This window comes from Magallana gigas, chromosome 3, assembly GCF_963853765.1.
Source record: "Magallana gigas chromosome 3, xbMagGiga1.1, whole genome shotgun sequence".
Lineage (NCBI taxonomy): Eukaryota > Metazoa > Mollusca > Bivalvia > Ostreida > Ostreidae > Magallana > Magallana gigas.
Window position 1 is genome coordinate 21,900,916 of NC_088855.1, and position 13,771 is coordinate 21,914,686.

Consider the following 13,771-nt stretch of genomic DNA (forward strand, 5'->3'; position numbering starts at 1 on the left):
ATAAATATATAATGAACAAAGCATAAATGAATCCCAACAGATACCGTACAATTACTTAGATGTAGGCTGATCAGAAATAAAAAAAAAACGCAACCAAAAAAAATCTGTATATAATCAAACAGTGCTCTACACGTAATCGAAATGGATAATTTATATCCTCCCATTCCCTGAAGGAATTTGTTATAAAAAATCAATTTTCGTAATACATCCCAACTATACACTAATCTCTCTTTTCATTAAACATAGGAGCGAACACTGTTTTCTCTTGTGTTGTGTTATGTAAACTACACTGTCATGTTTTACTACACGGGTCTCAAAATTATAGCCGGTAATCTGTCTGTATGACCCCCAGTACTTTTTAACCCTTTTCCCAAAGGTAAACGGTTCGAAGAGTTTGAATAAAGTCGTGTGAAACTCCCAAATTGGTGTTAAATCACTCAGTCCTAACATTATTTTCTCTCAAATGTATCATAAATCAATATTTGGTAAGGAAAAAATTGACAACAGATTTCAATAGCCAGTCTTGAATGTTTCCATTTAGAAGTCTCAGTTTAACATTTTCGGTGCTACCTCGTACTTGCATAAACATTAAAGTCTCGCAGGAAATATTTGGGAAATAAATCTCTAGAAATACAATGCATATATACATATATCATTGTTCAAAGTGTAATTGAATAATAAACATCTTTACTGGTGTGCGAAATCAGAACATGTGGGTACGTATTTGCCAATGATTGTAATTATGCTCGTGTCAATAAATATTTTTATTTACACAAATATATTTCTTTTGCATGTTTTGGAGTTGCGTAGGGTTGTTTTGCACCACACAAACCGGAAATGCGAATTTACGTCAATGGTTAGAAGAAGAAGCTAGCTTATATCCATTTTACCTGATAAACAACAGTGGAGGTAGTAGCTCGCTTTAAAGGAGATGTTACAAGTGTCAATATGAAATCCCTTGCAGATATTTTCTGGGTCTGAGCGACATAGATGCGTGGTGAAATTAATTAGTGCACATTCCTAGAGTCAGACACGCAGCCGATTTAAATTATGTACCTAGGTTTACTTCCTTCATTCTTATTTACGTAACTCACTTGCTCTTGAACATACATATGTACCTCCGCAATATATAAAATCTCAAACTGCGTCTCAACCCCCAGGAGGGGTTGCTTGTTTATAGTTCAAAACTTTGTCTACATACATATGTGAATATTATATCAATCAGGTTTATATTATAAAGTTACAATGTAAATTAAAACCAAGTTCATTTATTTTTTTTTGGGGGGGGGGGGGAGTGGATTGAGAGGGCAAGATGTAACTGATTTGATTAAAATTGACACATTGACAGGGCTGCGTTCAAGATCGTAGCAGCTAGCCTAGCCGCTAGTTCGTAGATATCTAGGTTTATTGAACGGACTGTCAGGTTAGCCGCAAGGTCTCAGGTTTGAGGCTGGAAATATTCAACTAAAGAGGTATTACATCGACATAATTTGTTAATTTCAAGCGGAAATATACAAGTTTAAATTCATTATGACTTAAAGGATGAATAAAATATCACTAAGTAAATGTATTTCGTGCTTGTTACAAAGTGGTAACTAAGGTTGCCATCTTGAATTTGATGCTTAGCATAAAATATTTAGGTTACGAATATCTACGTAGCGACTAGACTAGCTTGCCGTTCAACTACGTAGCCCTACGTAGCAGCTACGATATTGAACAAAGCCCAGGTAATAATCGAGGTCCTTTCAAATTAGATTTCTTCATCCAATAAAAGAAGAGGAAGAATGATCACGTGACCAATGAAAAGGTTCACCGAGAAATACTAGTAAACGTTTTTGCTTATATATATTTGTTCATATAAGGAAGCATGCATATTCGTAGATGTATATGCAACTATTTTTAAAAATCAATATGTATATATGGCAATAATAATAATAAACTATTAATTAATGAGATTTTTCTGTGCTCAATATTAGAGTTTCACCAATATATTTTAAATCTTAAAGTGTTTTTGTTTTTTTTGTTAAGCATCTTTGTTAGCCAAGGTTTTCTGATCCGCACCGCTTCTTACAATTAATAGCACGATACGCCAAGGGTTTGTGTGAAGCTTAAGCGGTACGAATCAGAAAACCTTGGCTAGCGAAGATGCTTAACAAAAAAAAAACAACTTAAGGTTTAAAATATATTGGGGTTCCAGCACATTTAGCCCAACATAACACACTCTATGCTAACGTGCGGAAATCCAGCACACTTTAGTCCGATTTCACACACACTTCACTAACGTGCGGGGTTCCAGCACATTTAGAACAACATAACCCACCCTATGCTAACGTGCGGAAATCAAGCACACTTAGTCCGATATCACGAACACTTTACAAACGTGCGGGGTTCCAGCACAGTTAGCCCAACCGTACTCTTCGACTATATGCACTTCGTGGTTTTGAACTATTATTGTTACAATTTTTTTTTTTGGACAGGCATTGCTTTTTTTAGACGAATACAGATGGTAATGTTACCTTAAAAGTTTAAAATCAAAGATTTCTAAACTTATCAAGAACGATCAAGATTGTCATAGGTAAGTTTAGAAATATTTGATTTCAAACTTTAAATGTAACACTAACAGAAATATTGATGTATAAACTAAGTTTGACAAAGTATTGACCATCCACTTTTCATAAAAAATATGTTTACTCCGTGGCTCAAGAATTCCCCGGTTTTGAACGAAAAACTACTAATTTATATTGAGCCCTACTATTGTACTGGTACTACTAAAAAAATTAAATCAATGATCTACTTTTCAGGCACGTAGCATCGGGAGCGGGGGGGGGGGGGGGGGGGCGCTGGTCCCAAAACTTTTTGTCCCAGTAGACATTTAACTTTTTACATAGAAAAAAGTGAATGAATTGAAGTGAAAATAAGGTAATACACAATGAAATTGAAATTATAAGTATACTACATTACAACCCTCCCACCGAAGTAGGATTTTCTCATTTTAGAAGTTGCCCTTTTCTTTATTTATTGCTTGTCAAGAAATTTTGTAAAGAATTAGCCCACCACCCCAACCCCACTTTAAAAAACGATGCTATGTGCCTGCTTTTCATGCGACATCTTTATTATTTCAAAAAAATCGTGAAAGTTGTATTTCATAATCAAGATTTTTTATTTTATATTATTTCAAATAAAAATATTTGATAGGAGAGTTGAATAATTTTGCAATACACGTACATTGTTCCAAAAAATATTTAAACGAATAAAAAGCCAAAAAAAAAAAACCCCTTTTATAAATACATGTAGTTTCTTTCCTGAAAATTTCACCCTAACATGGTAGAGCACTGGGTTGGATGGTACCCTACAGAGTCATGAGTTTGAATCCTGCTGGGATTTGAAATTTTTACCTTTTCAAAAATTTTCAATACGTATTTATTGGGTAAAATTTAAAAGATTATGACAACATATTTTTTTAAACATATACAAACAAAAAAAACCTCTAAATTCCAATCTAACCAGCCAAAAAAAAAAACAAAAAAAAACAAAAAAAAATTAACAATTTTTTTAAAAAAAAAAGGAATCAAACTAAGAAACACAAAAACTAATTGATACCTTATATTCAATCAACGAAACACACCAGTATTATAAAAATAAATATTTATATAAGAAATATGTTCAAATAAGTATCTGTCATGATTAAAATTCATCTAACTGTCATCAATAATCTAGTAACTTTCATGAGAAGTTCACAAACTAACCCCCCCTTTTTTTGACCGAATTTTTATAAATGCATGGTCTTGTGTAAGCGTATTGAACCGTAGAGAAAGTGATGAAAAAAGTATTGACAGGAAAGCAATGATAGCTTTGTCTCCGTACTATAAATTACAATGTGGGGGTCCCCCTGTGACAGGTGCCCGTCAGAGAGTCTGGATCACTCAGTATAGAACACCGAGTGGACAGGTTAGATATACATACAAGCGGGATTTCGTGCGAGATATAGGGGACCCCCAGGTAAGAGCTAAACCTTATTGCATAAATTAGAATGAATCTGTAATAAACATTAGGTAAACAAATTAGTTATAGGCTTTTTTTCCACAATGGTCAGGGTTTTCTGGGTAATATGCTAATGTATGCATGGGAACAATGACTGCATGGGCGTCATTATTTTTGTTTTTCTAGATAGTTAATCATAACTTGGTTAGGCATTTTTGTCTTTCTGTCTTTTTTCTATCGCTCTTTTTTTTTTTTTTATATACGACGAATACCCACCCGCTTCTTTTTAAAAGTGTTTGATCTTACAATTTTACAATCAAAATATCTGAGCAATGAACCAATTTTTTTAAATTCCATTACTAAAGCAAAGAAAAACTATAGAAGAGAGAGAGAGAGAGAGAGAGAGAGAGAGAGAGAGAGAGAGAGAGAGAGAAGAGAGAGAGAGAAATATCTAGATGTACCATGTACTTGTTAAACCATCTGGAAACATGCTGACCGAGGTCATCTGAAATACCCATCAATTTCTAATAATTCATTTTAAATGTCCTAACCCAAGCATCTGTATTAGCTTTACCCATTGATCAATACTTCATTTACATCTAGTTTAATACCCATTACACCTTGTAGAAGCTTTTAAACTAATAATACCAAAGTACACTTATTTATCATTCGGTTCCTCGAATGAAGATAGAGGCTTTAGATTTGACTTAAACTTGACCATAAACATTTTCCATGGCAGCAGACGTGAAATATTTAGGCGGGGAAAAATGACCTTTGTGGCAAACGATCCAAATCTACAAAAACATTTACAAGAATTTGATTTAAAAGTCATCAACGTCTGATGTTTGTGTGTAAAAGCGAAAACATTTTATTGGGCAGAGAGGTAAGGACAATTTTAATGACCAAACATCTGCCCCCTAGCTTTATATCGGTTACATCTTGGATCTATCTTGGAAGGGTTCATTGCTATTGTCAAGATCCGAATCTTAACAAACAGCCTAATGGGATTTCTTCGCGTGTAAGTTTGTTGATCTCTTGTTTACAATTATACATGTATATTGAGTATACAACGAAAACAAAAGATTTACTAAACCTTATATTAATTAATAAGCATTTTTTAAATTTAATATTAATGAGACTTTAATTTTTTGCTCACCGACTTTATTTGCACCGAAAGTGCGGCGCTGGACTGACAATTTAAAAAAAAAAAATACGATCCAAAAAAAAAAAATTAAATTGAATTTGTAGATCAAAGAACTGTCATTTGACAAGGTACTTTACTGCTAACAATTTTTTTTTCTATCTTCGGAACGCGGAGGTCAAAAAAGTCCCGATCGAACGTTCTCTTAACAATACATTAAACGCCGGATTTCAAAGAGCGTCAGAATGCTGTTTTCCGGAAATAGAATAGAAATATCTCACGCAGACGACAGCGCGACACAACATACACGATGTTTAGGGAAAAAGACAGTTAATTAATACGTAATTCTTTACACATATTCAGACAGTCATGATATAAACAATTTTGTTTGAAACGGATGAATATGGTTGCAATTTGTCCCTTCCGGGCAAAGGTCGCACTTTCTATACAACGAGATCGTAATTTGATGAGAGAGACCCTGGAGTAAAAAGAATATCTTAATAAAAAAAGTTGCATTAAGTTGGAGAGAAAGAGAAAAAAAATCTAGAGGTGGGACAAGAATTCATTGTCGTAAATGAAAATGATGCATTAATTTGTTTCGTTTGAAATGTTGCCACTGCTATTAATTAAATCCCCTTATTTTAGGCTGGCCATGATGTTGAGGATTAACGCGGGTTAAAGGGTCGCTCGTCATAAACAATGAGTGAAGCGTCACGTGGTGACTCCAGAAAGTGATTTATTTCATGGACACCGCCCGACTTCCTTAAATACAGATCGCCACAGCAACCCATCCTTATTTTGTGTATCTTTCCTTCGTCATGTCCCTGGACTTGCCAGCAATCCAAGAACTACTACTACTATGCCGCTGCGACACTACTGCGTAACCACGCTGCTGCTACAGTTATTTTCTGTCGCCACCTTCATCAGTTTCTGGGTGAACCAAAAATATGCTGCCACATTTTACGGCAGAAGTTATGGAAGGCCATCGGTCGAAGAATTGCTGCCAACAACGTTGTCCAGTGAAGTCCAACTTTTCAGTGGTTCAAACTTCAGGCGAAAACGTCATCCTCTTGCTGAGCTTTGTCTTCCAATTGGATTCAGAGCAGAGATGTGTCCCAAACTATTCATGGGAGACAGAACAGTCGATGATCCTCTTAAACTAATGCAACCTCCATTGAATCCGCGTTGCAAGTTACTAGAACTTATCAAAGACTGCTCGCGACTGGATGCGGCCCACGAATATTCAAACAAGCCGATTTCAGAAACCGAGAGAAATTTTCCATTGGCTTTTGGAATAAAAATGCATCGCGATCCCGAGCAAGCGGAGAGACTTCTCAGAACTATATACCGGTCGCATAATGCTTATTGTATATATGTGGATGGAAAAACATCGAAAATTGTTTTTCGAATCATGAAACAGATCGGAAGGTGTTTTAATAATGTTTTTGTCATTGAAAACCGTCTCAATGTTGTGTACGCTAGTTATGCTCATATGCAAAGTGATCTCCAGTGTATGAAAGTCCTCGCGCAAAAGTCTCCCGTCAAGTGGAAGTACTATATCAATTTAACTGGACAGGAGTTTCCGCTAAAAACCAACCTGGAAATGGTGGAAATTCTGGCTTCCTTGAATGGGGCAAATGACATTGAGTCGTATAATACGCCGCAATTCTTAAAATGGCGCTTTGAGAAAAAATACCACACGAGTGGCATAAACTTGGTAGAGACTTCGGAAACAAAGGAACCGTTCCAGTACAGTTTGGAGATCAGTAAAGGAAGTGCTTATGGTGCGTTTTCCAGGAGTTTTGTCGACTATCTTTTAAATGATCGCATCGCTAATGAATTTATCCGTTGGTTGAACAATACTTATTCCCCGGAGGAAAACGTCTGGGCGACCTTGAATACCCTTCCGTGGGCTCCTGGTGGTTATGAAACGGAAATAAGACATAAATATGGAACGTTTTTATCCCGCTCCATCAATTGGGAGGACGATAAACCGAAATGTCACGGAAAGTATGTCAGAAGCGTGTGTGTGTTTGGGATAGGGGACTTGCCCTGGCTTGGAAGCAAGCCTCAGTTAATAGCTAACAAGTTCGATTATCATTTCGATCATCTTGTACTAGACTGTCTAGAAGATCTGCTCAGAAACAGAACCTATGATCCGTCCGTACACAGATTAGACTGGTATTATTACGGAACCTTGCCGCAGTCCAAAATCTTTACCAAATTCGATGAAAAACATAGTGCTGAATATTTACAGAAAAAGAAAGAGGAATGGCTGAAAAAGCAATCTTTATCGAATGAACCTGTCAAATTAAAGAGGAAAAAAGAAAACCATCCGAAATATATACTCCCTGGAAGCTCAATTCAAATGTATACAGTGCCGGGAAAATGAACAACTTGTTTTCTATTGTATATAAATAAATGTTGGTATGTTTCATTAAATAATGTTTATTTTTAGATTAAGTTTTCTTCCTTATCAGATTTCCTTTAAATTTATAAAAACTTTGGGATGCGTGGATAAGTTTTTTTCTAACCGTCAACCAATTCATACTTCTTTTTTTTTTTTTACAGAGAAAACTCTTTTTTTTAATTAAGATATCCTAATTTCGCAAGTTTATTAATATACATAAAAAGCAGCTACGATCATTACCCTTACTTTCTGGCGAATATATTAGAAATTCATAGCGATAGAAGAAAAAAAATTGCGCATGATACGTAAATATTCCAACGTCTTTCGTTTCTCGGTATCAAGTCTCGTAACGATGCGACATTTATTAGTCTAATAAACAATCAGCATGCTAACGTGTAGGTCATCTGCCATTTTGACCCCTGACATCTGTGAATTATAAATGGCCGATGTACTGCGAGCGTGTGTGGTCATTCCCTTTTCTCCGTGACACAGCTTTGAAGGATACAGAAAGTTGTTTTCCTGTGTACAGATGAAGCTGTTTCTGAATCTAGGTACTACACATATACAAATTGTTCTCGTCCGTACCATTGCTGACCAGGCAGGGTAATGTGAATGGAGTTATTCTGTGCTGGTTGAAATTCCTATTTCTTTCTTTGTTTTTTGTCCTCCACTTATTTATGCATCTAATTTTTCATGAAGGTAAACAAATTAATATAAACTAAGAAACAAACGATGTAAGACCGACAAACAAAGTACGATTTAACTAACAGATACGTGTATTTTATGGGTAAAATTATACCTCTCACTGCATTTTTATACATGTAGATTGTCTTTTTCCAAAAACAAGTCTAAAATGGAAGTATTTCGGCAAAAAGTATTAACGATGGATTATAAACATGAACCATGGTTTTTTTTTTCAATAATGCATTAAGCATACCGTAAAACATACATGCTGATTTAATGGTGGTACTATTAATCGAACCGACCTTTTAAATCTGTGATAAAACGGAAAATCAAATGGAAAATATCCAAAAGCGCTCGTGCTCCTAAAAATTGCATGTATTACTATTCATAGTTTTCGGACGCCTTTTCCATTCGTTAAATGTCACTGCCTTAGGTTAATTGTTTTTTTTTAAGAATTTTTTTTGAATTGCTCTGGCTGCAGTTTGAAAAATTCATCATTTTGGGGTTTTCGTTGTTTATTTTTTCTTAATAATTGCGTCAACAAGATTATTCTTCTGCAGACATTTGACAAAATGCCAAAGGGCGAAAGAAAGCAATATAAAGATCAGAAGCTACGTGTACGCGTGTTTGCACTGATCATATCCTTTAATTTCAAGCGAAAATGCCAAACTCCTCTGAGGAAGTTTAAAATGTACCAAAAGGACTGCTATATCAGACGCCAGTTTACTATTTTGTTTGAATTGCTAATTCCCTCAACAAAAGACACCAATGGGCGGTACCGAAATAATCACGTGATATGAATCTCTTGACACCAGTGGTTATTAAGAATTTTGACAGACCGGTTGACACGTTAATCCCCACCTTTCAGTTTGTAATTAGATTGAAACAGTATCTACATACACACAAACCCTAATCTGAGTCTGTTTACATTTTTTAGTCCCCTACCGGTTTTCACCGGAAGGGACTATAACTTTCCTCTGCGTCCGTCAGTCCGTCCGTCCGTCCATCTGTCCGTCCGTCTGTTTGTCCCACTTCAGTTTTCCACACTTTTTTTCTTTATGCGTTTGAGGAATAATATGAAATTTGCTGAACAGCTTCAAAATGTCAGACTACAGATCAAGTTTACACTTTTGTAGCGTCTGGTTGACATATTTCGAGAAAATTAATTTTTTATATTCAAATTTTTTAATGTTCGGGCTCGATATTCTGCATAACAGTGCATTGTTTTCACAATTTCCACAAACCGGTAGGGGACGTGTATTGCTTATGCAATACTCTCAGAATGCTTGTTTTTATTGAAAGTTGCTCTTTTCTATTTTTCTTAGTAAAATAAGTTTCAGTATATAGGGACCAGTAAGAGGCAGCCTGATAAAGAAAGAATACGTGAACAATTTTATAACCAGTTTTGGACAATTTTTTAAGTAACATAAGTACATTTTCATAGAATTTTTTGTGTCCTTGACGAACTGATCTACTTAGTGTAAACATGCATATTAAAACAAACTGACTGCAATAAAACAATTCAGAGGTGTTCCCTCCCTTGGAAATACTATTATTGATTCCTCGGCATTCTCGTTCCACTGAGGATAGCAGATGGAGATGCTCTTAATATTGTACTTTTGACTGGATGCATTATTCAGCGACTCGAATCAAAATAAAAAATTATTGTTGAGTAATATTCTGCTAGTAAAACAAAACTCAACATCATATTTCATGAAACAGGGGAAAAATGAACTTCGAAACCTATAAATATATGAAATATTTATCTACATTATTGATAGATAATAATGCCTTTTGCAGACTAATAATTTCTACATTGCCATAAGTCGGACGTTATGTCAGATCATTAACTCCATTTTTCTCCAGAGTAATTGCACTAATCCGACAGACAACGAGATTAGGACAGAACATTCATAGCCGGCGTAGGATCTGACGAAATCTTCCTCAGAAATCCGCACATTAATCATAACCCCCGTTCCTGTATATGACGTAACAATGGCGGTTTTAATCCCGCTCTCGCGTTAGTTTCTATTTCAGAGTTATCCAGAGACAATAAAAGTTGTTGGATTTTTACAAGACAACAAGCTTTTAGATTATTTACCCTAATGTTTACTTTTTTGACTTCATGATTGAAAATAAACACACACGCCTATTAAACCTTTTCCTGGAGCGTGTTACATTATTGTTCTCATCTGGATTAGAGACACAGTTCGATGTGACATTTTTGCACGGAATAATTTCTATAAACAATTACAATTACTTAACTTTCATTCCATGGAAAAAGGGGAAGGGGGGTCGGAATTTACATTTAATTAATTGTTTCATTAGAACTTGAGTGCTGTCAGATAAAATTGATTGTCTTGTTAATTGACACGAGTACCCTAATTCCATTCTAAATAAGACCACAGTTCTCCAACCAATCGGAACATCGCTCGGCCTTTTCCGTCAAGTCGGTTTTTTTCTCCACTTGACGGAAAAGGCCGATCGATGTTCCGATTGTTCTCCAACATGTAGACATACACTTCATTGTTTAAAAGTGTGTCAGTTTAATATTTACATGTAACGCGTCATACGGTACATGTACATGTATGCAGATTGTTTTCGCCAAAAACGGTTGAAAACTAACAACAACCAATCAGTTTTAAAATTACATGTATGTTTAGTTGTTTGCGATTGTAAATATACTTAACATTAGTATAAAGAAATTAGCGTTCATCCTGACATCAAATATGCAACTACATTTACACTATTGATAGTGTATAATCTAGCAAATCTACAAAATACTGACTTAAAGCGAATCGATTTTTCAAATTGTAAATAATTAAATATGTGTCAAATTAAATGCATCAATTTTGTTTGATGGGAATTTTGATGTTCTTTAATAAGATCGTCTAGACGATCTTTTTCCAAATATGATTACTTCACAATGAGTTCATCTCAAAATTTAAAAGTTTGTGAGATTTCATGTGGATTCTCATCTCGACCTATCATAAAACTAGTATAGAGCTCGAGTTTCAAGTCTAGTCGTGCGCATGAAAACGTTCCTGTAATTTAAGGGTACGTTTTCTCCAATCCAGGTTACGTTTTATCCAGGGTACGATTTCTCCTGATACCTCTTTAAATTCAGTGCATGGCTGATGGTTTTGCATTGGTGATCGTTTGTTTTGCAACGATGTCTGTGAATTTGCAAAAGATGCTGTTTATTTTGTTTTAAGCTGATTTTTTTCGTATTTGAGCTTGTTTTTAAAAATAAGTTGTTCGTTTTGCATGAACGTCTTTATTTCCCATTCCGTCGCCCATACGTGCGGGTTTTTTTTTTTTGGGGGGGGGGGGGGGGCTTACCGAGTTTACATCGAATCTGACTCTCGTTCTTAGAACGGTACAAACACTTCAACATGGCAGACATCAATGCAACAACTAGGCGACCTGTACATTTTTTTTATTATGATTTAAGACAAAACTAAGACACAGACATGTTTATTGTGTTTCTGTTTTTATTCTATGATAAGAATGCCCGTGCTTTGTTTACCTGAGGGAGCTGACCCGCTTGCTTCTACCATTCCTTCTGAGATGTAATGCATACTGGAAGTATTTGAGACACCTATATAGGTAATTACCGGCTTTTGTTTCACTTCAACACTTTCCTTGATATAAGAAATATCAGCCCTAGATCACTGCTGTCAACTTTGAAAAACAAACTTTTATATATACATGTAAACACATACTAGTGTGATACAGTTGAATCCAGGGTATTCCCCAGATAAACCACCACTCTTTGAAGTGTAACATCCCACGTGACTGCAGGTCCCTTGGAAGAGCATCATCCAGACATTTCGCTGGCAATCGGAGAGAAGCACAGGATCGCCACTGCTTTTGGGACAACAGTAGAAACATTTAGCCCATTCTGAAATCCCCTGGCGCCAAAGCGTAGGGTTTTCTCTCTTGAATAATTTAGAAGTTTCGACATTGGTACATGTTCTTTATCTCGGATCAATTGGAGAAGCCATGTTGTTTTTTAGTGGTTTGTTTTATTTTGGTTAATTAAAGAGGCGTATGTAGACCGTGATTGTAAACGAAAATGATTAATTATACATTGGTAGTATTATCCTTTTGGGGTTGTTTGGTTGGCATTTTATTGTATATTTTGATGTCAAGGTCGCTTCCTTAATGCAATGTCGAGGTTTTTTAATAAACTACAAATTCTATCACAACAATGCTTCAGACTTTTCAAGACTCTGCAGTCAAAAGTTACTATAATGATTGTCCATTAGTAAAAAGATTCACGTTATTATTATGTAAATAGTTTAGATAATTATTTTGAAAAAATATAGCTATGTCAAAGTTTTATGTGAGGTCCAAGAAGATTGTCCAAATTTGTGATAGAATTGTTTTATTTTGAATAAGATTAAACACTTCTCAATGCAATGAACCAAACATTTTTTTTCAGCCCCCCCCCCTCCCCTCCAGTCCCTACCTTTTAATATGACCCAATTTCTTATAGGGCGAATCGATGCGTTGTTTACGGTCCGTAATTCCCAAGATTGCTTAAGGATATAACATCTAACACTTTTGTAAATAAACAATGTATTAAAAAATCAATTGATTTTTCTTGTCCTTTGCCCCAAAGCTTGACTATGAATTAATATCATAGTTTTTGCATTTCTTGGTAATCAAGAGGTTTTGCTATGAAAAATCACACAGAATTTTTATTTTCGCATGATACTATTACATGTTTAAAATTTAAAATTATCTATGCTAAAATGTACATAACGTTTATTCTGCTGATGAATATATAGCATATGTAGAACCAACAATTGTCTCATAGATTATTTAATAATATAACTCAGTTATTGGTTTTTTTTCGTTCCACATATTGAATTATACATGCACAACAGAAAATCACAGTCTCGCAGTGTCCCTAGCAGAATATGGAAAATACAAATAGCCAACTTCTTTTTTCACCGTTCATTCAGATAATATGGTAATTAACTATTTTATAATTAATTTTCATGATCCCTTTTGTCATTAATACTCCCAGTCCACCCACGGATATTGCTAATTTCCATTTGCATGCGTGTTTACCCATAGACCCCGACCGGAAGTGCCTGAACCACTTCCTGATCCTGTTAATGATCAGCGTTACGCTATATCAAAATCACTCATTTCCAGGATACCTATTGCAGATTATGCTGGGTCTAATTTAATTTCAACAAAAATCAATAAATGAAAAAGCAGTTTAGAAGTGTGATTAGTGGGTGAGAAATCAAATCGTTTATTACAAAAATCAATTTTTTCTTCTAAATTCTTCATGATTCACTGCCCGTGGACCCAGGCGCAAGACCGCGATTATCTAAAATTTTCTGTTAGATTTTTAGATTTATGAGTCTTAGGAACCTTTCATTTTTTCCCCTTTTTATTCCATCGCTTCTATAATGTGAAAATTGCACTCGGCCCTTGCAGGTATTGCCGTTAACAAGCAGTATTAATGGTGATGGATGCTTTCAAATCATTAGCTGGTATCTCGTTCCCAGACGCCCCCACTTCGTGGCACTTGT

General features: G+C 35.3%; 1 protein-coding gene across 3 annotated transcripts; it reads left to right on the forward strand.

Moving 5' to 3' along the window:
• The first annotated feature begins 3,853 nt into the window (after window positions 1-3,853).
• On the forward strand, window positions 3,854-7,525 carry LOC105335887 (beta-1,3-galactosyl-O-glycosyl-glycoprotein beta-1,6-N-acetylglucosaminyltransferase). 3 transcript variants are annotated; one of them, XM_020070474.3, is made up of 2 exons: window positions 3,854-3,999; window positions 5,768-7,525. In XM_020070474.3, exon 2 carries the CDS (start codon window positions 5,982-5,984, stop codon window positions 7,512-7,514), a length of 1,533 nt encoding a protein of 510 aa, XP_019926033.2. In that variant the 5' UTR covers window positions 3,854-3,999; window positions 5,768-5,981; the 3' UTR covers window positions 7,515-7,525. The 3 variants fall into 3 exon arrangements, with proteins under 3 accessions (XP_019926033.2, XP_065934999.1, XP_065934998.1); XM_066078927.1 differs by lacking the exon at window positions 3,854-3,999 and adding an exon at window positions 4,742-4,864; XM_066078926.1 differs by lacking the exon at window positions 3,854-3,999 and adding an exon at window positions 4,862-4,999.
• The last annotated feature ends 6,246 nt before the right edge of the window (window positions 7,526-13,771 follow it).

Coding starts and splice junctions, on each gene's coding strand:
- LOC105335887 (XM_020070474.3), top strand. CDS start 5,982: ATGCCGCTGCGACACTACTGCGTAACCACGCTGCTGCTACAGTTATTT.